The sequence below is a fragment of the Lagopus leucura genome, unplaced genomic scaffold (assembly GCF_019238085.1).
Source record: "Lagopus leucura isolate 7727_CA_CO unplaced genomic scaffold, USGS_WTPT01 Super-Scaffold_100028, whole genome shotgun sequence".
Taxonomy (NCBI): domain Eukaryota; kingdom Metazoa; phylum Chordata; class Aves; order Galliformes; family Phasianidae; genus Lagopus; species Lagopus leucura.
In genome coordinates, this window is record NW_024962279.1 from 3,899,679 (window position 1) to 3,923,741 (window position 24,063).

A 24,063-nucleotide genomic window follows, 5' to 3' on the forward strand; every position below is an offset into this window, starting at 1 on the left:
GGGGGATGCATCTGTTCTGCAGGGCGTTGAGGTAGGTTCTGAGAACTGTGAAGGACCTGTATTTGGTAATATTCATCCACCTCTTCAGGAGAATATTATTTGGATGAAAATCTGCAGGGTAGGAGTACACAATGTGCAAATGTTTGCTACTATCAGAAAAGGAGGAAGCAGTTTGTGTCCAACAGAAGAGAACTGCAGGACATGTTACACAAGATCATCAGATGACAGATTTTGCTTTCAGATTGTTAACTTCTCCTTTTATCCTCTTTCCCAGGAACTTGAGATGCAAGCTCGGGCACATGGACTGTCCCTTGTTCCATCCACAGGCCTTTGCTCCCCTGATATGGTCAACAGGGTGATCAAACAAGAACCTGTGCTGGACAACTGCAACCAAGACCTCATGCCGCACCACACAGACCTGTCTTGCACTACCACCCTTGATCTCACTGATGGTACCATCACCTTCAGTGACAACCTCGGAAATGTGACTGAACCAACTGGCACTTACAGTGTTCCTCCAAAAATGGGATCCAAACTGGAAGATATCTTGATGGACGATACCCTCTCCCCTGTAGGAGTAACTGACCCACTGCTTTCTTCTGTGTCCCCTGGTGCATCAAAAACGAGTAGCAGGCGGAGCAGCGTGAGCATGGAGGACACTGATCATGCTTGTTAGCAAAAGCTTGGCACACCTTTCATAAACTGCTTTGGTTCTTGATCAGTAGATTAAATATTTTGCCTTTTGTAGAATTTTTTTGATTTTTTTTTTTCTTGTGCTTCATCAGTAGCCCAGTGTGTGCGTGTGTGTATATATTATATATATAGGATTTTTTTTAGAATTTTTGTGAAAGAAACTTGTATATTCTATTTTAAAACTACCAATGCCTCCGATCATATTGTACAGCATATGTACAGTATCTGTGAACTGGATTCGACAAGAACTTTTGAACTGGTCAAATCTACTCAAAGCAATAGAATTACAAATGACGAGTCTGCTTCTATTCAGCGGGAAGGAGGAGTCATAGAATTGTAAATGCAACCTATTTACGTGGAGACAAAATGTAAAGTTACAGAATGTAAAGATACCAAAAAAGTCCGCTTTGTAATTGTATTGATTTAATAGTGCTGCCTTAAAGATACAGTGTCTCTCAAACTTTGATCCTTATAGACAAGTGTTCAGAGAAGGAAAAAAGCAAACCACTCCGTTCCATTCGGAATACAAGAAATAACAAAAGTGTTAAGAAATCCTCGTTCTGTCGATGGTGATATAAAAAGCTCTTGCTGAAAATGAAATAGAAATTACAGGGAGATGTGAGACTCTTCAGAGTGCTCTGAGCTGATTTGGGTTTTCCTTTTGATCACGGTACGACTTTCTTTTAGATTTTAGTTCTGTTTTGTAACAGGCATTGATGACTTGCCACCAGTAAACCAAGGAAGGAGCACTATGGGTTGGTATGCACTCTTTGGACGATAATAATTGATAGGTTTTAACAGCTGGGCACATTACGTTGTACATATCTAATTGGCTTTATTTTTTTTGAATTGCGTTGTACAGTTTATTCTGATTTGCATGGGTTCCTCAGTTACCTTCAGCCTTTCGTTTTAAATATGTTTGTATTTCCTTTGTAAGAATTTGCCTCTTAAGATTGCAACATTTCTTTTTTTGACATTTTAAAAGCTCATTGGAAGTTTTCTGCGTTCTTTGTAAACACTTGAAAGGAAGCTTTTATGCAGGGTTCTGTGTTTTAAGAGAGATTTTGAGAATATTTTGTATATTACAGTCTCACTTTGAAAATGTTTTTAAACACGTTTAAGGTAGAGTTCAAATGTAGATTAGGTAATAAACAAAACTTGTAGAGAAACTGAACTTACGTATTTATTTTTAGTGATACAGAAGAAGTAGTAACATGCTTGGAAACATAACTATGTAGTAGATACACCCGTCATAGCAATTTGTGTTTTATTTCAGCACTGGCGCTGACAAAAAAGAAAAAAAAAAAAAAAAAAAAAAAAAAGAGTAAATTACTGTATCTGCAAATAACTGTTACTTGATAACAATGTTATTAATTTTTAACATGCAACAATGTTGTAAAAGTAGTTTGGTGCATTATCTACTCAAGTGTAGTCCTATGCAATAACAGTAGTTATACTTGTATTATATCAAGCCTAGATGTTTTACAGAGATGACATATGGTGTTAGGAGCTAGACTGGTTGAATGGATTTCTCAATAGCAGCCTACAAATGACTTGCAAGTGGCAGGCAAGCATATCTCATTCAGAATGAAGTGCCTTAAACTCTAGTTGTAGTCTTCCCCGACTAGCACTGACTGAAGTGTGACAGAGGAGAGCAAAGGGTGTTGTTTGTAGGAGGTTGAAGTACGGCGTGGTGCCTACGTGTAGAAAACAAGAGCTTCCCATTCTCCTTTGTGCTACACTGGAAATGATAGAGAATAAAAACAAACAAACAACCTAAAATAACATAGCAGAACAGTTAATGACTTGAGCGCAAGTTTGGCAGGCTCTGTAAGGAAACCATGGTCACAATGGTTGCGGTGTTCAGAACTTCAATGTGAATTGACAGGGATGGGGCAGCACTGTAGCTGGGGAGTTCTGTAGCTGTGCTGGGGCTCGCTGAGCTCTCAGGTGAGCATTTTTCCTACAAAGGCATCCTTGGAGTGCCCATGACTCCTGGTGCTGGCAGCAGTGGTTGCGGGGCTCGGCAGGGTTGCAGCTTTCTGTGGTAGTGCTTTGGGGGCTGCTCTGTCCCTGCATTAGCCTGGATGCAGCTGCTGGGTTGTGGCTTTTTTGAAGGAGGATCTGAAGTTATGTGATAACGATGCCTCACCCCAGATAGATTTTGGAACTGTGTCTTTCCTTTGGTGGGTGAAGCTCTGACCCAGGGAGGATGTGCTACATTCATCTAGGTACTCAGGGCAGGAGGTGCTCTGCTTTTGCTGCTCCAGGCTGAGTGTACAGGTATGAGCTTCTGGTGTTGCTGTTTTCTAATGGTGGCAGGTGAAGAAGATCAGGGCTGTGACGTGACACGATTGTGGCTGTAACACAGGGCTGCGTTGCCTTTCCTGATGGTAAACGGTACCTTAAAATGGAGCAGTTCTGTAGCATTATGCAGTGAAATCAGGGTGTGCTCCCAGGGTTGTAGAAACTGAAAACCACTGAGTATATTGAATAAGGCTTTTAGTTTGATGTCTATGCTGGTCATTCAGAAACTGAAGTCTAAACTGTGATATATAAATACCCTTCATGCTTACATGAAGCCACTGGTACTCAGTGGCAACCCTGACTTCTGAATTTTTGGCTCTGTGCTGTGTGGAGGTGAGTTAGGACTCCACGCTGTTGCATCAAGAGCTGTTTCTTGCTAAAAGTGACAGTGACAGCAGCAGTGGGACCATGTGTTCTGTGTGCTGTGTTGCTCTGGGGTAACACACAACTCAGCTGTGACAGTTTGTTCCCCCACCCGTTCCTGTAGGCCACAGCCCTCTGAGTTTTCTCATTTTTGAGTGGAGACGACGTTCCTTGTGCAGTGGGGACATCTCCAGGAGATGCAGACCTCTCGGGTACTTGGTGATGTTATTCCCCTTTTGTGCATTGTGGGATGTGTGTGACTGTGATATTTTACAGGGGATCCTGAACAGAGGGCAGAGACAGCAATTAGAGGCAGAGATGGAGCAAGATGGACAGTTGTTGCCCCTCTGCCTCTCTGATGCCATTGTTGTGTGTGACACTGGGCCCCAGGGGTTGGGGTGCTGACCAGTTCTCACTTTGCCAAAGCTATGCTACCACCAGGAACGTGCAGAGCACCGTGGAGTTCTTCCTTTCTGCTTTTGGCCTAGAAAGCAATATTTAACTCTTACGACCTGTAAAAGCAAAAAAGGTACGCAAGGAAAGCACAAAGCACAAAATAATGCACTTACGTTTATGTTTGTTTGACATAAAATGCACTGGGGGGGAAGCTGATGTTGATAATAGTATAAATACCTATATTTCTTGAAGAAGTGACATTAATTACTGCCTCTTGCTATAATGCTTGGTACTGTAATGTTGATATTCATCTGCTGTTGACTGCAGCAATAATTTGTGTATGGTCCATAGCACTGTAAATTATGGATCAATATTAATGTATCCAATGAAATAATTTGAACTGTTGTTCTTGATAGATGGATTAAAGCATTTGGTTTTTCACATACGTGTGTGTAAGCCACTCGTTTTCTGTGTAAGTGAACCTTGTTGATTTCTTTGTGCGTTTGAAGTCCCAGCTGTGCTCCTGTGTCCATGGCCTGGCAGTGAGAGTCTCCATGTGCCTGGTGTCACCCTGCAGATCTGGCTGCACCAGGGCTGTCCAGTTGTGTGTGTATTGCTGTAGCATCAGGGGCTGGAGCCATGGAACAGATCCCGCTTGGGAAATACATGCTAAAAGCAATGTTTAACTCTAAAACCTGTCTACCAGATTGACCCAAAATTGTGGCCCAGTGTAAAGAACAAAATGTGGATGTGTGTCATTCTGTCTGTCCCCTTCATTGGCCTCCTACCCCAAGGGGCCATCTGCCCAGACCACAACCACCAGCTCCCACATGCCAGGCATGGGGCTTGGCAATGCCTTGGGACACCCACATCTGTCCCACTGTCACTGCTGCTGGGCCACATCCCCTGCACAGCCTTCCTGCTGCTCACCCCCAAAACCTCCTGGGTCACGCCTGGAGCTACAGCCAGCACTGATGAGGAGACAACATTTGTTTTGTCTTCCACCCTCATGGCTTTCCTGTCGCAGATGTTGCTCTCATCCATCCCAGTCCTGTTCCTCCACAGGCTGTGCTCACACCGTGCAGTCCTCACCTTCTCTGTGGACGTTGCTGTAGCAGCAGGTGTAGTTAATGTGTCATCTCAGGGCTTTTGAGCCAGAAATAATTACAACAAAATGAACGGAACTTTTGAAATTGGCCCCCTGAAAATCCGTTGTCTATTGAGGTACACAAAATGCTTGTTAATTCAAGTTAATTTAATCTGCAAACAAATCAATCCACCTGACTTTGCTAGGAAGAAGCAGAAAAGTGCTGCACACTCTTTGCAGAGGATATTTGAGTTAGATGATGCGAGTGCTTCCAACAGGCTTTGTAGGGCTGTCCCTTTAGAAGTTCAGTTCACTGTTAGGATGTGGTGGTGTAGTTCTGCAATGGTCAGTTTGGGTGTCAAACACAGGATGGCTTTTTCTGAGTTAAGTTGAGTGGTTTGGTGTATTTTGGCTTGCATGGAATCAACTCTGTCAGTATTTTGGGAGTTCATTTCTTGCTGGTGGTGGTGGGACCAGCTCTGCTATCTTCATGCATTGTGGCTGGATTGCAGAACCGCGAGAGTAGTAGGAAGAGAACTTGGCTGGGTTAATAGCTGTAAGAAGTTGGTCAGTCTATTCCAGTGAAAGATGGCATCAGTGCTCCTTAGGAGCCTTTTATTTCCTTTGGACAAGCCTGAAAAATTCTGTACAGGAGATGACAATGGATGGAAGAAGTTGCCAGCACAGGTAGGGTCTGGCTTGCAGGGAAGCCCAACTATGTGGGCATTGGGATTCTGAACTGCAGGGCTGGACCATGCAGTGCTGCATTCCCATGTCATGCTTTCCTCCCAAGGGACTGCCTGGTGTCCCCCTGTCCTATTTGGATGGAATGTTGGACATTGATTAAAGCAGAGGGAACAGTGGGTGTGCAGTTTTAATGAGGGCAGCTTTCTTCAGTGGGCTTAGAGCTCAGTAACGATGCTGGCTGCACCTCAGTGCCTGCAGACCCACAGCTGCTGTGCTCGGAGATGTTTGCTCAGCCAATTTAAATACATTTAGCCAGATTCTTTCTGCATCTGTTCCAGATCCCCGGCCTGAACCCTGTTCTACATAGGGTACATTGAATACTGCTATTGATAGTTACAATAACTGTTGTACAGTTGGTCATTAACATGTACCAGAGCCCTGAGAACAGCTGAGAAGCAGTTTGCAGAGCAAACAGATGGGGCAGAAGTGGCTTCGGAACATGCAGGTAGTAAAGGATCCCCAAAGGCTCTCTCACCACCGATGCAATGTCGTGCAAACAGCTCTATGAAGAACTTGTGTTGGGCAGAGTGCAGCTGGGTCCCGCATGACTTTCTGTATCTTGGAGCAATGCACCATGGAAGGTAATGGGAAAATAAGGTGTTTCTAGGTTTAATGATGATAGTTCAATTTGAAAAGCAGGAATTAAAGCTGAATAAATGAAAATAAATAAATTCATACTAGACGTGCATGCGCACACACAAATGCATTCCATGCAATGAGGTGTATTTTAAAAAGCTCCTGCTTTATTAATAATATTTTCTGCCTCCTTCCCCTGATCTTTCAGTGACAAGCCTGGCAGAGGCACTCTTTATCAGATGCTGAAGCAATTTAGTTGCTGTCACATGCCTTTCTTGATATACACATATTAGTCACACAGCCTTTTTATGTTTCTTAGCATATTTTAGTATGTAATTAAAAACATGGCTGTCTGCTGCTAAGCAACCAAGCGTGTCAGAGGTTGATTGTATTCTGTCACCTGCAGGAGGAGGATGATAAAATAATAATTGGTGTTGTTTTTTTCAGTCTTAATTGAGCTCTGGCTCCTGTGATGTGTTGTTACAGCTGTGTATGGGGACAGCTGGCAGTGACCCACAGCTGTGTCCCCATCACCAGCATCAAGGCTCTTATTTGTTGGGCTTCTGGTGGGAATGTAAGTTGTGGCTCTTTGGGTTCCTTCCTGTTGGGCTGTGCAGAGTTGGCCTCCCATGGGGCCGAAGTGCCTTCAGGTCTCTAAGTGTTCACAATGAGTGATGAAGTGGATGTTCATCAATCTGTCTCTTGAGCATGTGCACATATACAACAAGTGTTGCATGCAGCAATGGAATCATTATTCTAAAAGTTGTCCAGTATTAATAGCTTTTATTACTTCAGCAAAACAGAATCCAGTACATCAGCACAAACTGATAAGATAGAAAGAAAGAAACAAACAATAACGCTGTAAATAATTTAGAGGCTGTTTGTAGATTGTGATTCTTTTGATTCAACCTCCAGAGAGAAGGATGACATTGCCTTTACATTTTCCACAATCAGCATGTGATACATTGCTTGTCCAGTGCCTGCCAGGACCCTTGATGTGGTACTGAGGCTGCTCAGAAGTGACAAACTTACTGGGTGTCCCCTGACTTCTCTTGGCTGCCCCAGGTGATCCTTCCCACCTGCAGTGAAAATGCCCACTGCTACACCTATTGACTGCAGGGCCCCAATGGGCAGCAGTGTGACAGCGCTGGACAAGGCCATGGATCAACCAATGGAGGGACCAAGTCCCACTTCCTACCAAAGGAGACACAAAGCTACTAAGAATTACAGAACGGGCGTTGTTTTGACTGTGTGTAATCTCTTTGTGAGCACAATACAACTCTAACAAGTTCCTTTCCAACTACAGCAATCACAGTAGGCAAACTAGGCTGATATACTTGCTTCAGAGAGCTCAGAGGCTTTCATAAGTCTGCACAAATTCATGCTGCTGTATTCATTCTGCCTTAAATTCAGCCCTGCCCACCCACCCAGCAGCAGAGAAGCTCCAGGAGCAGGCAGGATGCTGGGCAAAACTGTGCAGCACTCACAGGGTGGCTGTCTCCTCCTCCAGCACCGTCCTGCAGTCCTTAACCCACAGCTTGTAGGCACCTTTCAGTGTCTCCTCGCTGGTGTCATTGAATATCTCTGTAAAACAAAGCTTGGAGTTAGCTGGGTATCCAGGGAAGCTTCTCCTGCTTGTTCATGATAGTTTGCTAGGAGGAGGGCAGCTCCTCTGAGCAGTTTATAAAAGCCTGGTTTCTTGTGAGTGCACAGGTTGGTGGAAATATTCTGGGTATGGGTGTAAGGCTGCAGCCTGGTCCTATGCATTGCTTCTGCATTCAGATTTTTTAATGTCTTATAGGCAAGAATATCTCACCTGAGTTGCTGAACAGATATTTTTCTTTCCAGAATTAGTTATAGACATTAAATTCCTTTCAGCAAGGACAACTTAACAACTATTTTCAAATGTAATGAAGGGTCTTTTTCCTTGTATGACTGATGGTTTGTATGTCCTAGCACTGTGTTTAGGCTGTTGGTTTGCATAGCAAAACCAATGCGCATCCAACTCCTGGTTCCATACTCAAACCCTCTGGCTGAGAGAGATGTCCCAGAGCTCCGGCAGCTTGGGGCTGTGCCCACCTTTCCGTAACATCCAACCAGAGATCAGCGCCTGCCTTTATGAGGGACCTGTAGGCTGCCACGATGCCTCCCCTCAGACGTGACCCACTGGGTCTTGGTCCATTCTTAGGACTCACACAGGAGGGCTCAGCCTCCCAGCAGGATTGCTGAGATGCCAAGGAAGCATCACAGACGCCTCCATCGCGCGCTCTTCAGCACATCCCCATGCTTCGTACCTGCCACGCCGAGGCCGGTGGGCAGTGGCATGCGAGGCTGCCCCCCTCCGTGCCGCAGGCGCTCCCTCAGCGCCGTCTGGATGAGGGCCCAGCTGCAGGCGCCGTGCCACACGGGCAGCTCCAGGCCCTTCATGCACTGGATGATCTGCTCCTTCTCATCCGCCGTGATCAGCCCCCGCGCATGGGCCACGTAGGTCATGAAGGCCATATCAATGGTCACGGCTTCTCCGTGCATCAGCGATGGCAAAACCCTCTGAAAATGGAGCAAAGGGGAGGTGGCAGAAAAAGGTTGGGTTGCCAAGTATCTGAATAACTACTTATTTCCTAAAGAACCCATGAAAATTAACGTTCAGCTCCGAGCTGCAGTAGCACGTGTATGCTGAGGGTCAGTACTTTGTGACTTATGGTTTGCAAAGGATGGTCTCTTTTACATGTGATTAATGGCATGTTATATCTCCCACAGGGATCCAATTCTCCTCCTGTTCAAATTACTGATGAAGTGCACAGTAGGATGGAGGGAAGAGCTCTGAATTTTGCATAAGCTCTGGATCTCCCCACTCATTTCTCAGTGGCAATTTTCCCCCCAGCAATATGGGCTGTGGTCTCTGTGCCTTTGCACTCCTATAGTTAGTAGGTGGTTTCTAATGGATCCTCTGAAACCTGGTCACCTCTGTGCCTTGGTAAATGCTTGGCAAGAAAGCAATAGCAACTTCCTGAATAGAAAACACAGCTGGGCTGTGGGGGAAATGGGGCAGCAAAATGTATTCCCTGAGCCAGCAGGACCAGGCTGGTTGCATTGGGTGCTCTTCCATTGTTTGTTCAGTTATTGTGTTTGGCTGAGCTACATTTACACCAAGTTTTCATGTTGCTGTTTGGATATGACTTTTTTTTTTTTTTTTTTTTTTAAATGAAGTAATGCAGCATGAAGCCTGTCACTCACCATTTCCAGCTCTGGGCTTATAAGGTGACCAAAATCCACCAGTCTGTCCAGGTCATCCTCCCAAAGGTTGGGAGCCAGCTCCTCCAGCATTGTTTCAATGGCAATCCTGGTGGTCTGCAGTGCAGCGTCCCCACGGTTGGCAGAGCCACTGTAAGACTGGAACTTGGTGTCCAGCAGGTATTTGCCATGGTTCTTGAGCAGGTCAAACAGCCCTTTGTGCTTCATGAGTGCCATCTAGATTAAAGAACAGAAGAGGTAATCATAAACAACTACATGATCCTTGTATGTGCTGCTGACAACAGAGTGTTTCAATAGAGTGAAGTACAGTTGTACGTAATCACATGTTAGCAAAGAAATACCTGTGCATTTGGCACAAGGGCAAATTCTACTCTTTAGGGAAGGAAAGTCGGGAAAGTACTGCAATGTACAGAATGTGTGGGGTTCAGAAAGGATTTTTTTCCTCCCTTTCTGACTCTGCCATTACAGCTCTCCCGCATTGGAAACTGGGTTTCCCAGTGCCTGCCAAAAGTTTCCAGACATCCTCAGGGAGTTCCCACAGTGCAAACACAGAAAAATGCTGCTGATGAGCTTTTATTCTAATACACTTGAACAGCTTGAACTCTGCTTTATCAAAAGTTTTCCAAGCTCTTCAGGCATAAAGTCATTTACAGTGCACTTCCCAGGTAATTTTAGAAGTAGAATTTGTCTCGTAGGAGATTGATTGACCCCAATCATCATACCCCTCGAGGTAGGTGTGAATGATCTTGCAGATTATTAATCCCCAGAATAATGAGCCTCAAATCGTTTGTGAGCAGTTCATTTAAATGTGCTATGGATCAGTCTCCTTCTTACCTGGTTGTGCCTTTTGTCTGTCGGGTTTTGAGTTTGGGAGTTTGTTTACATTGCGTATAAAGGAAAAATTTAGCAAGTTTAGTGGCTGTAACTGTGTAGGCACATATAGCTATGTAGATATATAGCTATATGTATATATAAATATACTATATGGATATATAGAGAGAGTTACAAGCACCATTGCAGACTTGGTGGCCCACCTTGGAGTCCACGAGGCTGCCTAAACAATGCTGTAGATGCTGACAAATATCTTACCATTATTTCAGGTTTAAAAGCTGCAGTTGCAGGAGTTCATACCTTTAAGATTTCCCCAAGGCCATTGGAGATGTGTCGCCGGGGAATGCTCTGAATGAAGGATCTATCCAGAAAGCTAGCTACTGGGGGGGTGTAGCCCCCAAGCTTGTTCTTGCACTGGAGGAAGTTCACTCCATTCTTTGCTCCCACGCTGGCATCAACGTAGGAGAGGAGGGTGGTTGGGACGCGGATGTAAGGGGTGCGTCTTCTATAGAGGGAAGCAGCTAACCCCACAATGTCCAGGCAAACACCTCCTCCGATGGCAATGATGGGCTCTGTTCGCCTGTCAATGCTGAAGTTCTGAACTTCTTGCAGGATGTTCAAGACCAGGTCCATGGATTTCGTCTCTTCTGTGGTAGGCAGGGCGAGGATTTTGTGCTGCACGTTGTTCTCTTCAAAGTAACGCCGGACTTTGGTGCCATAAAGTTCATCCACGACTTCATCTATGACGATAAAGCGCCTCAGCCTCCTTTTGCCACCAGTGGTTAGCTCGAGTTGCTGGGTGTCAGTGATGTGACCCCAGAGAAGAGTAGTGTTAGAGGGATCCAGAATGTTGTTTGTTTCTACCACTTTGTAGCAGAAATAGATGGGAGCTTCAACTGTCCAGGAAATCCCACCTTCAGAGACACATTCACCTCTAGCAAGGATGAGAAAACATAGCTTGCAATCATTATATTTCTCTTTTATACCCTGCATGTCTGAACTGGTTTAAGGAGGTAACCAAAGGTGGGGAACGTGTGGCATCTCTGCCTGTGCACTGCAGAATCGTGGGGCCGCAAGATGGATAAACCTCATTACATCTAAGTGAAAAGTCAGATGGATGAAATTCCACGTGACAATGACAGAAAAGAACCATAAGGTTTGAAGAAATAAGAAATTTCCCTTCCAGTTCTCGTCTGTCAGCAAAACAGCAGAAAACCCCAGACCAATAATTTCAGCTTCCCAGAAGGGAAAGGAGAAGTGATTTTCAACATTTTTTCAAAGATTTTATCAAGGAAACCTTGTCTTCCTGGTAGATTTTGATGGCAAGAATTGACTTACTCCCATCTACCTTCACGCACCCACACACAAACCTCCACAGAAAGCTCTCTACCATATATTGGTAAGAGTGAATTGATGCTTCTCAAAACAAACATGATAGAAAAAGGAAGTGCTGCTAGACAGGGAAAGAAAGCAGGAAAGATTTGAGAGTTACTTAATAATAGCAAAAAAGGACAAAATGAAACTGTGAAGTGTATTTTATGAGATTCTTCATCTGCAGATGGAGAAAAATTGAAAGTTTCTGTGAAACTTCAGCTTGTTTTCTGAATGGATGGCTCATTGGATAATCAGGTTTCTCCACATGCCTGATTTCTTTCCACATGCCTGAGCATCCTCTTGGATGGCGTCTTGGGGGCACTTTGCTTTCTTTGATACCAAACTCCCTCTGAATCTGACCCTAACTCTTTTAAGTGTTAAAGAAAAGCAGTGTGGATTTATACCTTTCAAAAAATTCTTCTGACCTTTTAAAACACAATATTACTGGAAGTATTATTGTGCACATTTTAATGCACAAACTTATGCCTTCAGTTTGTAATTTTGCTGCACCTGCATTCATCTCCAGCATGTGACCCTTAAGAGACATGGCAATTCTGGATGTTAGTTGGTGGAACTGGCTTTGGATGGTGCAACCAACACCAATCACAGCCCCTCAGCTGTATGAAAACAGCAGAGAATTTGCAGCTGACCATTCCCTTGTTGAAAGAGAGCTCAGCTGAGGTGCATCCCACTGGGGACACAGCACACTTTGCACAGCCAGAGCTGTCCAGCCCTATCACCAATGTACTGGGAGCAATGTGAGCTCCTATACTTACATTTTTGCTTCGGAAAGAATGATCTTGTCCTCGGGATCAGAAAGGGCTTCTCCTTTCTTGACCCGGCACCACGTGCTCTTGACTCGCACCAGCTGGAAGTCTGTCTGCTGGGGCTCCTTGGGTGCTGCAGCTGCTGCCATCGGTACAAAACCCTCTTCTGACACTGGCATGTTTCTAGGAAAGTCAAACCTCTGCTAGGAGATCTCACATAGCTTGGTGACTTTGAGGTGCTTTTTAAAGTCTCCAGGTGACCAGATGTTGGAAGGGGAGGTGGCACGGAGAGCAATTACAAAACGAAGGTTATCTAATCTGAGACGTGAGTTAGGAGTGTGAGGAGCATCTGAAGACACGTGCAGGCTCTGGGATGGGGTTGTATAATCAGCTAGTTTTATAATGCCTGAGGAGTACAATGGGAGACCGTAGATTAATACCTAACATGATGCCCTACAGCAAATTTGATCTTATGAAAGCAAATTCTGTGATCTTCAGTGCTGTTAAGGAACTTCCTTCTTTTTGCATGGAGACTCTGGGGCTCTGACCTGCTCTTATGAGAGGGAGATGGGAGCGGGAGCGCAGGGATTGGTTTGACACTGGCTGCTTTGAGCTCCCATTCCCAGCTTTGCATTAAGCACTGAAAAGAGTTTTTTTATTGTTTTCAGATATAGCTACAGGTTCCAAAAAGCAATCAGAGGCTGTTTGATCCCTGAAGGGCTGTTTGGGGGATGAGCAGAGCTTTGATTCATTTGCCCAGCTTCCCTGGGACTCTAATGCACTGAACTTTCCCTACAAAGGGATAAATTAGGTCTGAGTTACAGAACCTTCTCCTGATCTGCTGGGCTCATGCTGCAGTTTTCACTCAGCTGTGTTAAGAGGATGCCAGATCTCCTACACTGATGAGCAGAGCATACTGCCCCAACCCAAAGGCACAGGGGTGCTGTGGGGAGGGCTCTAGAAGATGGGACCCTGGCGTGGTTTCAACAGCAAGGCCTGGAGGTACAACTTTGCCTTCTCCTCAGCTATTTCTTAGAAATCTGTCCTCCGAAAGCAGAAAGAAAACCCAGGAAAATTGATCACAGGTGTAAAAGCAGAGGCTGGGAAATATTGTTCTTCAAGAGCCTGCTGAGCAAGAGCTAGGTCTTGTTGCTTTAAAGGCTTCATGGTAGCCAAACTCATCAAGGAACTTAGATTTATATCGAATTTCAGTTTGGGAAAGAGATGCAAGAACAAACTCCCCTGAAGTCGTGCACTGCTGCTCCATGGAGGGAGTACCACCTAGCACAGAGCTTCTGCTGGCTTCATCTGCAGATGGCAAAGCACTTCACAGAAGGGATAAGATGTTATCCCCATTTTATGGAATAGGAGAACAGAGTCCACCAGAAGAGAAGCAACATGCTCAAAGTCACCTCCAAAGCTAGAGGAGGGAGGAATAGGTGGCATGTTAAAGCTCTTAGCCTGTTTATCAAATACTCATCTGAAATTTTAACTCCCAATACAAACACAATTTGCATCTCTTTCTACAGGGGCTGCAGGTTTAATGCAGTTTGTTGTTTACTGAATTATAAACTGGAATAATCTTAGGCATGCAAGGAGATCTGCCCTCTACATCTTGTTTATTTGTTTTGATTAATAGCAATCTACTGAGTGTTGGGACTTCTTTTATTTGCTTTTCTTCTACTCTTTTGTCCTGAGCATTCACTTATTTTCCGTTTATATTTTTTTAATCTATTTAGGCAGCATCTAAATGACTTGAATTTCATTTCAGAAGGTGACAAACATATTTTCCAACGTTCATCTGTTTGTTGTGGCCAAAGGCCGCCACCTCCTTGTGCCAGCCCAGCTGTAGCAGCTGTGGCCCATAGGACAAACTTGGATGTGAGTTGTGTTTCTCCCAGGCAGGAGATGCACAGGTTGCTGTGTGGGGTAACCTCCTCTACAGGCCACTTGTAAATAAGCAGGGATTCAAAGTCCTGGGGCATTTGCAGCTCCACACCTGATGGCTTAGCTGGGACATGTCTATGCTATATTATGAAATTGCTGATTATCTCCTTGAGAACCAGCAGCTTCTCCAGGTCCGGATGTGAACACTGCTGTTACATAAAGCACAGGCACTGAAAGTTGCTTTTTTTTCCCCTCTTCTCCAGCGTCAGACGCCGTTTGATCTCACAGCTGTCCGGGAGCAGCCCAACGTGGCACAGTGCAGCATTGCAACAAGAAGCTCAAGAGCTCACCTGGTGAACCTCAACACTGCCACATCGAAGGACAAGAAGCAACATGCAGTGTCCTGCAGGTAACCTTCCTGCTTGGAGCTTGCAGCCCTCCATGCATGCTTTAGCCCTTAGCAGCTTGTGTTTGCAAACCGGTGACTAAGATGGTCCATGGGCGCTTTCTGATTTCTCCGGCAGAGAGCAGGGAGAGATTTTTACCTAACAAGCAAAACTGGCATGAGTGCCATAAGACAGCCAGGGTGACAGTTGGACTGGGTGTACAAAAGGGTTCTGGTGCCTTGAGTGAGAAGAAGAGCTCAGGAGACTGGGTGGGTTCCTCCAGGAGAGGAGATATGCCAGGAGGGGACACCATGGGATGTGTCATACCTGCCTCCCAGGCTCTGTGGCTTGGCAGAAAGGAAGAGAGAAAGGTATGTGTGGGGAGAAGTGTTTGGAGCTGAACAGTGGAGGAAGGTCTGTGTGGATCTGAAGTGGGAGGAAAAGATCTGAACTGGGAAATAGGAATGAGGAAATGGGAGAATGGTGAATTGGAGAGTAGACATTGCAGTGGCAAGAGGAGATCTGGCTGTAATTTTGATGCTTGAGATGCTTGTTTTATACCAGTATGTTTTCTGCCACCTTAGCCTCTGTGCTAGCTCTGGTAACTGAGTACGCTGGGCATACTCCCAATTGCTTGGGAAGATAATATGAGGCTTCCATGCCCAAGGTTTTATCAGATTTGCAGGTGTTTGGTGCCAGGCAGCTCCTACCAAAGGCACCTGGGGTGCTTCAGTGCTCTGCATGGCCAGGAGCACTCTTCCCAATCGACACTGGGGCTGCACAATCAATGTGAAGACTGGAAGGATAGCCCCAGATGGGAAATACTCAGTCTCATATCTCTGAATGCAGCATCTTTGCTTAGCTTTTATCAAATTCAGACTCGTTTTTTGCATGTTTGTCACCACTCCATGCTTTTTACTGGGCAACTCCCTGCAAAGAGTACAACATCCTCCTCTTTCCTGGTTGAGCTCCCCCCATCCAAGTAAACACCATCTAAACCCATCCTGGAAAGGTTTGGTTTCACCTGTAGAGTAGATTTCATTCCCTATATTCAGGAAGAAGATGATGCACAATTAGGTTGGGAAGATGTCTGTGCATAGATAGAACCACGGGTAAGAAACCAGGTGATATAATTTAGTGCTTATGATGGTCCAGCTGCAGAGATGTGCACTAAAACAGAAGGACTTTCCCTGGAGTTAGGCAGGAAAAAAGCAGTTGCAAAAATTTTCCTTCACCTTATTGCTCAGAACCCTGAGAGCAGCCAGTCTCAGGCTCTGCTCCAGCTTGTCAGGCCCTTGTATAAACGAAGGCAATTCTGACCTCTGCTGTTGGCCCTAAGCATCACCAGGGCTGAAAAAAAAAAAAAAAAAAAAAAATTAATAAAAAAAAAAGGCAGCACTTCTTGAAAAGATTGTATAATCCTTGGCGTGGAGGTGTGGAGTTGATTTTGGCATGTACTGCATGTTGCTGCTGTCTGGGAGCACTTTGTGATGCTTGCAGTTGGTGTTATAACACAGGTTACAAAACAGCTGGAGCTAAATCTTTTCCCCCTCCCTGAGTGACAGTGCACCCTTGTCAGTTACTCATCCAGGAGTGAAACATGTTGATTGCTGAAATCCGACATGGATTATAAACACGTGTTTTTTCCGCTAAATTAGCAGGAAGCCTCGGAGTGCTTGGCAGGGCAGATGGAGAAGGCAGCTCCTGACGCCCAGCATCTTGCAGACATGTGGCAGGAGCCTGGAGGTGGTAAAAATGTTGCAGAAAGACATTGCGTTGTCACAGAGCACGTAGCTGGGCTGTGGGGGGTTTGCTGAAGTCAACAAACTAGCAAGGTCTGGGAAAGCAGCCGTTACTTCTGTACTGACCATTAATTTAGATATTGCTGAAAGAGGAGCGAGCTGCCCCTGATGGTGAGACACCAACATGAGCTGTAAGTCAGGGGCTGCTCTATCTACTCAAAATCTGCTTTTCTTCTGTGTAAGGTTGGGCTGCTGCCAGGAGTATGGTGCTGTATAGGTGACCTCCAAGTCTTCTCCATTAGGGCAATTCCCGTGTAAAATGAACATGTGTTATTTATTTTCCTGGTCCGCATTCCTATTGTTTGTAACTTGGGTAATGAAAATAAGTTGAAGTTGTCCCAAAAAACGGTGTTGTTCTCTTAATATCTACAGAAAGCTGAGATGCCTTGCTCTGAGAAGCAGCCCTTTGGGGAGGTTTAGACCTTTCCCCATTTCCAAAGATGTGAAGTAGGAGATGCTCAATGTTGCTCCATCCTTAATGAGAAGACCTGACTATCCCCATATCTCTGGTTGAGAACGTGGAGTTGCTCCTGTATCCACCTCAGATTTTTCCCCTGAACCCCTCAGACAGAGAAGATATTAAAAAAATAAAATGACGTTACTCTGTCCTGCTCCCATTTGGCTAGAGGTTAACACCAGATCGTCAGCAAGGCAATGACAGTAGGTAGGACACCAGTGAGACCCAATGTTTGATGAGTGCATCCAGGATGGCATTTTGGGTAGATAGAAAAGAAATGGAGAAGGGAGAAATCGGAGGTATGTGTCGTGGATGGCCCCACAGCTGCTGGGCTGGTTTGGGCCAGTCCTCCTGAGGAAACATGTCCTTGATGGTGGCTCTGGCCTGCATCACTTTGTTTTCAGCAGCTTTTCTGCCACAGAGAATAAAATCCTGCCAGGGGCAATTTCTCCACCCTGGGTGTGCATACAGCTTGTTTGCCATGTGCCTCAGAGCTGCTCTCACCGGTGCTTTCATAACCCCACACGTGCTCTGACACTTGAGGAATGGGGAATTTTTCAGATCTCACTCTGTGTTGTCACAGCTCACCGGGAGCCAAAGAGAAGTGAATTAGAAGTGTGTATTCTTTTCAGGTTGAGAAACTTTCCATGGCTGTTTCCATATTCGTTCAAAAACCTGTACTATGTATGACTTCTGGTTTAAATGTCTGCTGATTTGAACAGTTATCACTGTTCTTTCTTTTTCCATTTCAGAAACCCCAATGGGAAGCATTGCAGAGAACCTTCTTAAAGCCCAAGAAATAGCCCTCAATGATCCTCGTGTACCTGAACAACTCAAGAATTACTTACAGAAAGCTCTTCTTGTTGCCCTTGGACTGGACCCTTATTTGGTTGCAATGGCAACTTCAAAGAGGTATGGATCCTCTTTTATAACTTTGTGCTTTTCTTCTCCAACTGTATGAATATGTTTCTAGATTCTCTGTTCAAAATGTGCCATAAATGTGGAGAGCAGAGGAGAGAAGGAGAATGAGAGTTGACTGTGTTCAAATATATCGTGACACTTGCACTGACACGTGTGTCTGAGTGCACCCATGGCCTTGAGGAGAGGAGGTGAGAACAAGAAGTCTAGCTGTAAGTTGTGTGAGCTGTTTTACCTGATTGCTGCTAACTATGGCAAAGTATTGCACCAGATTCTTGGAAAAATAAGCAAGCCAGCTTCCAGAAAGGGCTGGCTGAAAAACCCAAGGAAACCCTGGATTGAACCAGTGCTGGGATAAATAAAATATGACGAAAAACGGCATCACAATCTCTGACTGCCCCTATAATAACAGCCTTTAAATGCAGCTTTTATCTCCAGCGCTCAACAAACACTAATTAATCTGCTAACTAAATAACTCTGCTAACTAAACTAATTAATTAAACTAATTTAAGGTATCATTAATTCAGAAGTCCAACTGAAACCCTCATTATTCTTTTTTCTCCTTTTTTTCAGTATATTACCCAGCCATGTGGGGTCTGCTGAACAATTCCCATTTATCAGTGTACATTCTGATATGTGGAAAAAGCCAGTTCTGTCTTAAATTGACAATGTGTAAACTGTTCCAGGCTGTGGATTATGGGAACACTGAGTGTTCGTTCTGTTGCTGAAATAATAGCTGATAGTTGTTTGACTTACGCTTGCTGTATGATAATAGCTATACATTATCTTATTAAAGTTGTTAAAGCATTTGTGAGGGGCAGAAAAGAGGTTATATGAAATGTTCTACTCTTTAAGACTTGGATTATCTGAGTGTGGCTGACACGGGTTATGAATTCTTTCTCATTTTACTGGTGAGTGGTGGGAGGAGAAGAGGGAGGGATAAAAAAGCTCAAATGACTCTAAATTCTGGCCTGCAGAAGTATCACCAGCCATTTCTGGTGGTTGCTTTCTTCAGATACGGTAATCTAATCTGTCTTCAGGCTATGGACTTTTTCCAGTCATCTTTTTATTTCCCACTGCAATAGGCAGTATCTCACTTTATCCAGACTTCTCTCAGACATGGGTTCTGTGAAATAGTGTCTGGAGGTGCCCTGTTCTCTTTGCAGTTTGGGAAGAAAAGATTTTTCTTTTCTCTTGCAGAAAATTTAGGGTTCTACTCCTCTTGCCCCATTCTGAGAAGAAATCTTTTTTTCAGCTGGAAAATAAACACACCAAACAAAACCTGGCCTTGGAAACTGGAGCAGTTTACTCTGAAACAGACAGTAGGCATTTGCTTGGTACCAATGGGAAAGATTTGGATTTGAACGCAGTGCTCCTCTTGGAGTGTGTTCTTCCTTGGACACACAGCCCCCTCTTCCCAACCCAACACAGAAAGGCCAGGAGTCATGGCCAATCTGCTCTTGCTTATTACAGAGCCAGGCTCCCCTAGAAGTCTAATTCAGTGATATTTGTGATGTCTCTGCGCTGCTTTTACATGCTCCTAAGCAGAGGTACTTTTTCTTCAGGAGTTCCCTCTTTGTTTCTCTTATACTCTGTGAGATATTCAGATTTTGGTTGCCACCATAACACTGAAATTTCTTTTTCCAGAAAAGTGTCACCTGCCCATGGCTCAAGGGATGCTGGAGGAACCAAAGCCAGAGTTAAGCCACTCCAAGAGGACACTTCAGGCTGTTTGAATGGCAAGTTGATCAAACAAAATGATAAAATGGCTCCCAGTCAGTGTCAACAAAGTTCCTCATATTCTAGTCTGTTTTGAGTGGGGATAGGATGAATGCCATGGAAAAGTTCAGAAAATGTGAAAAAATTCTTAAAAAGAGAACGGGGATTTTCCTGCCGGTGCCAACCTTCCTGTTGTATGCATTTTGTCCCTCCCCCACCCCACACCTTTGTGCTCATTCATATATGCTCACACATGCGCTCATGAGTGCTCTCTGTCTTCTCTACTTCATCATGCTTCATGATGCCCATCCCTTACAGAGCAGAAAGGAGATGGTTGTCCTCACTGCAGGGAGGGGGAAAGCCTTGGTTTTGTTTTGGTGGTGCCTGCTAGGGTGTTATGTGCTTTAGTGTTGAAGGTGGTCTGTGGTCAAGCACTTCACCTTTTCAAATAGCAGTACTCAGGCTTCGATTCTCATATAAAGCTTATTACACTAAATCTATTCCTAGATTCATTCTTCCCAGATGTTCCCATCCTTTGAGTAATACATCATCACAGTGAAGTACTCTTATAATGTATTACACTAATACATTGTTCGAAGGACACCACTGATGATAAATTTCTTAAATGATGGTGCTGTCTAGGGATAATGACTCTAAGAGCAAACGCAAGGTAATGTAGTGATTTTTTTTAACCGGGTTCCAGAAAGAATATGGAGACATCTTAAAGCCATTTTCATATGGGGGGAATGTTAAAATATGCAATATTTCAAGCACTATTTAACAAGCACTTGAACAATAGCAGCATTGATGATAAAGGTTCTACATTTCAAACTAGTCCCTCTATTCTGTTGTCTTCTTGCTGCATTTTAGATAAAATTTGGAACGATTCTGTTGTTAAACCCTTATCTGAAAGTGTTTTAAGATGTGATTTTATTTTAATGATGACTTAAAAGGTACGTCTAATTTTCATCGTGAACAAAGAACTGTCTTTCTTAGAGCTTTATTTTTATATTTTCACTTTTGTCTTTCCGCAGGCCACATTTTTAGGATGTTTATTCATCTGATCAGAGCCAGGAAGATTTTATTAATTGGCAAGCTTAAAGGTTACAGTATCCTTGCTATCGCAGAAGAATTGCCAGATGATGGCAAAATCTTTGCATGTGCAGAAGTGCCGTATCTCGGAGTGAACAGCCAAGAAGCATTTGATTATTCTTCAGATGGTGAAAAGATAAGCATGCGAGTGGGACCGATAGCAGACACGTTGGAGGTAAAGTCTGTTGGAAGGGGAATTTGGGAGCTCTTGTTCAGAGCAGATTAAGGAGGTTTGGGCAGGGTCAGCTTGTACTATTTCCTGCCCACAGGTTTCTGAGTGGTGACCCTAATTCACTCGCTAATAAGTGAACACAACCTTGCACTGGAGTTATTTCTTATTCATGATCATGCATGGTGAGGCTCTGTCACACGAAATAGCTTGTTTTCCTTCTTAACCAAAATACTACAGATTTTTGACCACAGGAATCCTTTAAATTTAGGTATGGTGGCAGAGTTTTATTTGACTTGGCTGCTCATTGGATTGGGGTCTCTAATTCCAAACATAACTGTGCACTGCTGGAGGTGCCCCAGTGCTCCCAACAATGGGAAAGTCCTGAAGATGTCTGTAAATCACCCACAGCCCATCATTGTTTTCCTCCCAGTGATAACACCACGAGGAGTTGGACCCTGGGTTTTTCACTTCCAGAGCAACGTAATAAGCTTAAGATGTACAGACACATTAGATAAATGTGTTTCATTCTGAGTAGTGACTTTGTCCCAAGAACAAGAGAATCTTGTGGATCAAGCTGGAGGAGTTTCACATTTAATTCTATTTTATGGATCTCTATGGCATTGCTGCAGGTCCAGAGTACCAACATGAGAAGCCAATACCAGGTTCATTAAATACAAGGCATTTCTATCATCGTTGCAAACCAATTTGAGATGATTCCATCTTCAATCTGGACGTGTCATTGTGAGCCTGATTGTAACTTTATTTCCATTAACAAGTATCTTAATTTTTTTTTTTTTTTCCAAAATGAGGTGGCCAGGAGCTCCCTAGACTCTGGCTTTCATGACCTCCAAGTTTGATAAGAAAGAAACAAAGAGCTTTGCCAAGTATGTGAATAAATGAAATGTTACAGATCACCTGCAATGTGCAGCATTTAAAATCCCAGCTCCCTGCAGTGAGTGTGAAATTAATTGAATTGCTGTTGCTCTCTAGTGCCCATTCTGTGCAACTGACTTACTGTGACTGAATTGAAATATCTAGAGGCAGGCAGAGTACATGCTGTGTAGGGATTAAAGAAGGGAGCAAAGACATGAAAATTAAATCCTTAACACACGATGTTGCAATTGATTTTATAGCCTCTGATTGCAAAGTGCAGGCACGTCCTGACCCCAGTTCTACAGGTTCTTGGGGCTTCCAACATCTCTTTGAGATGCTCATGTTTGGCTGGTGAGATCTCTGCACTGGGATGTTTCTCTCTGGAAGGATTTCCACGCTGGCCTCTGAACTTGTGTTGCTTAATCTGACAGATATTTTATCATTGGCACCACGATAATCAGAATTGCATTACTTGGCCTCTAGGGCTCTGGTTGCAATGACTGTAAATGATGAAGGGACACATTTGGTGGCCTCTCTGGGGTCTTTATGCGCTGGGGTCATTGGGTTCTGTCTGGTGCAGGGCCACCATTGTGGCAACACATGGAAGAGGCTCAGGCTGTGAGTAGTGCTCTGCTTTTCCCCTAGAGAAGACCAGCTTAGATGGGAGAGAAAGCAGAAATAAAGCAGAAATGGGTAATGCTGCCAAAAGTCATGGAGAGATTAAAGAGATTTGATCCCAACTGCAGGTAGTAGGGCCGGCATGTGCTGAACCAGAGTGTTTAAAATCTTTTCCCAACAAGCTGCTTAAATCTGAAGTGCTGTGCCTGAGCAACATGCCTTGCTTTGCATCAGCTGTTAGCAAAGGGTCTGATCCCTCCCAAACAGCTCCCTTTAATTCCCAGTAGACGTTTTGTGGAACAGTGAAAGCAGGATTAAACCCTGTGGGGAATGCAAACTACCAGCAAATTATTCCCATCCATGATTTCGATCCTTCCACTTTAAAATCGAAGGCACAACACAGAAAATAGCACTGTGTTTGCAGCAGATTCTGCTGATTGCAAGGCATTGTGTAAGCATGCCGGGGGTTTCTTTTTTCCTTTCTTCCCTCCTTTTACCAGACAGAATAGGTGAAGAGGTTGAGCTGCAGATCTCATTTCTCCTGTTTTGCTGCTTGTGAAGTCTGCCAACAGAATCCACCTTGACAAAGTCAAGGACTCTGCGTTTAATGTTGAACTGAGTGAATAAATTATGCATGAAATTGTGTCGGAGTCTCTAGTGTGCAGAATTGCTCCTTTTGATATGAAAGGTTAATTCAGAAAGGAGTCCAAAATAGCTGGAAATTGTGGGGATAAGTGGATAGTATTCACTGTTGTGAGCTGTTATTACTAGAAATTGCATTCCCTCTCTGGCTTCCCCAGAGATTTAGCTTTGCCGGTGAATATAAACTGTACTCAATAGAATAGCATTTAGGAGTAACAAGAGTGTATGTCCACATACAGTAAAATATTCTAATGGTGTTTTAAAAGGAAGCTGTACTTCTTCATGTATTCTGTGTACTCTAAGGATGGATTGCTATTGCATTTAGGTCAAGAACACAGCGTAGGGAAGGTAATAAGTTTTGAGTACATCTTTATTACAAATATGCTGACTGTGATCCATTTCAAAGGAACTGGACAGTCGTTTGTGTCTGATTGAGTTTGTATGTGCCTTATGAGAGCACGTTGTCTCTGATCTGAGCTGCAATCAGGTTTTCTTTCAGTCTGCCAGAAGATTCATTCATGTTTTTATTCAGGATGTCCTCTCCCTGATCTTTTGCTGTATCTGTCAACAGTGTTGCTGTGCCCTTCTTGTGCTGGCTTTTGCTGCGTCTCTTCTGTGCAATGCAGTGCTACAAGTTCTTTTTTTTTTCCCTTCTTTTCCAATCCAAAAGGAAGTTAATGATTCACTGTAAGTAAAAGCATTAATTTTAGCCAACTTTGCTCTGAATTAAGACATTTCTTGTTGCCATCTGTTACCATCTATGATGCCTCTGTAGCAAGGAGCAAGGATTGCACTGTAAACATTCAGGAAATTAGTTTCAGCAGGATATTTTGCAGGCAGATTATTTCCTTCTGGATCTCAGTTTTCCTCACAGTTGGAGATGTTTGGGCTCTGCCTCTCCCTTAGCAAAGGACAAAGGGACCTCTGACGTGCTGTGAGGTCCCAGGCAGGAGCAGGCACGATCTGCTCAGTCCCACAGAGAAGAAAAAGATGGTCAATCCCATTTTGAGAGGAGTAGCAGTGAGCTCTCCTGCTCTCTCCATCACTGCATTGCTGCTTCAAGCTTGAAGCTCTGCACTTGGACCTGCTGGGAGGTCCCAGTGT

At 44.2% G+C, this 24,063-nt stretch overlaps 3 protein-coding genes across 7 annotated transcripts in view; 2 read left to right on the forward strand and 1 right to left on the reverse strand.

Moving 5' to 3' along the window:
- Nucleotides 1-802, forward strand: part of MITF (melanocyte inducing transcription factor) — an 85,058-nt gene extending 84,256 nt beyond the window's left edge. For all 5 annotated transcript variants that reach the window (XM_042880815.1, XM_042880816.1, XM_042880818.1 and 2 more), the window contains one exon: nt 275-802. In XM_042880815.1, coding sequence (XP_042736749.1) covers nt 275-676 — 402 coding nt within the window. In that variant the 3' untranslated portion in view covers nt 677-802. The remainder of the gene's footprint in view (nt 1-274) is intronic.
- A 6,850-nt stretch (nt 803-7,652) lies between these two features.
- LOC122185227 (2-epi-5-epi-valiolone synthase-like) lies at nt 7,653-12,542 on the reverse strand. The gene is made up of 5 exons (XM_042880807.1): nt 12,403-12,542; nt 10,553-11,186; nt 9,404-9,637; nt 8,464-8,716; nt 7,653-7,753 (listed from the first exon to the last, which is right to left on the reverse strand). The coding sequence occupies exons 1-5, from the start codon at nt 12,540-12,542 to the stop codon at nt 7,653-7,655; spliced, it is 1,362 nt and encodes a 453-aa protein (XP_042736741.1).
- A 2,228-nt stretch (nt 12,543-14,770) lies between these two features.
- Nucleotides 14,771-24,063, forward strand: part of LOC122185228 — a 29,253-nt gene continuing 19,960 nt past the window's right edge. Inside the window, exons 1-5 of the mRNA XM_042880808.1 lie at nt 14,771-15,037; nt 16,325-16,415; nt 17,678-17,837; nt 19,491-19,618; nt 20,597-20,829. Of these exons, the coding sequence (XP_042736742.1) occupies nt 14,771-15,037; nt 16,325-16,415; nt 17,678-17,837; nt 19,491-19,618; nt 20,597-20,829 (879 nt within the window). The remainder of the gene's footprint in view (nt 15,038-16,324; nt 16,416-17,677; nt 17,838-19,490; nt 19,619-20,596; nt 20,830-24,063) is intronic.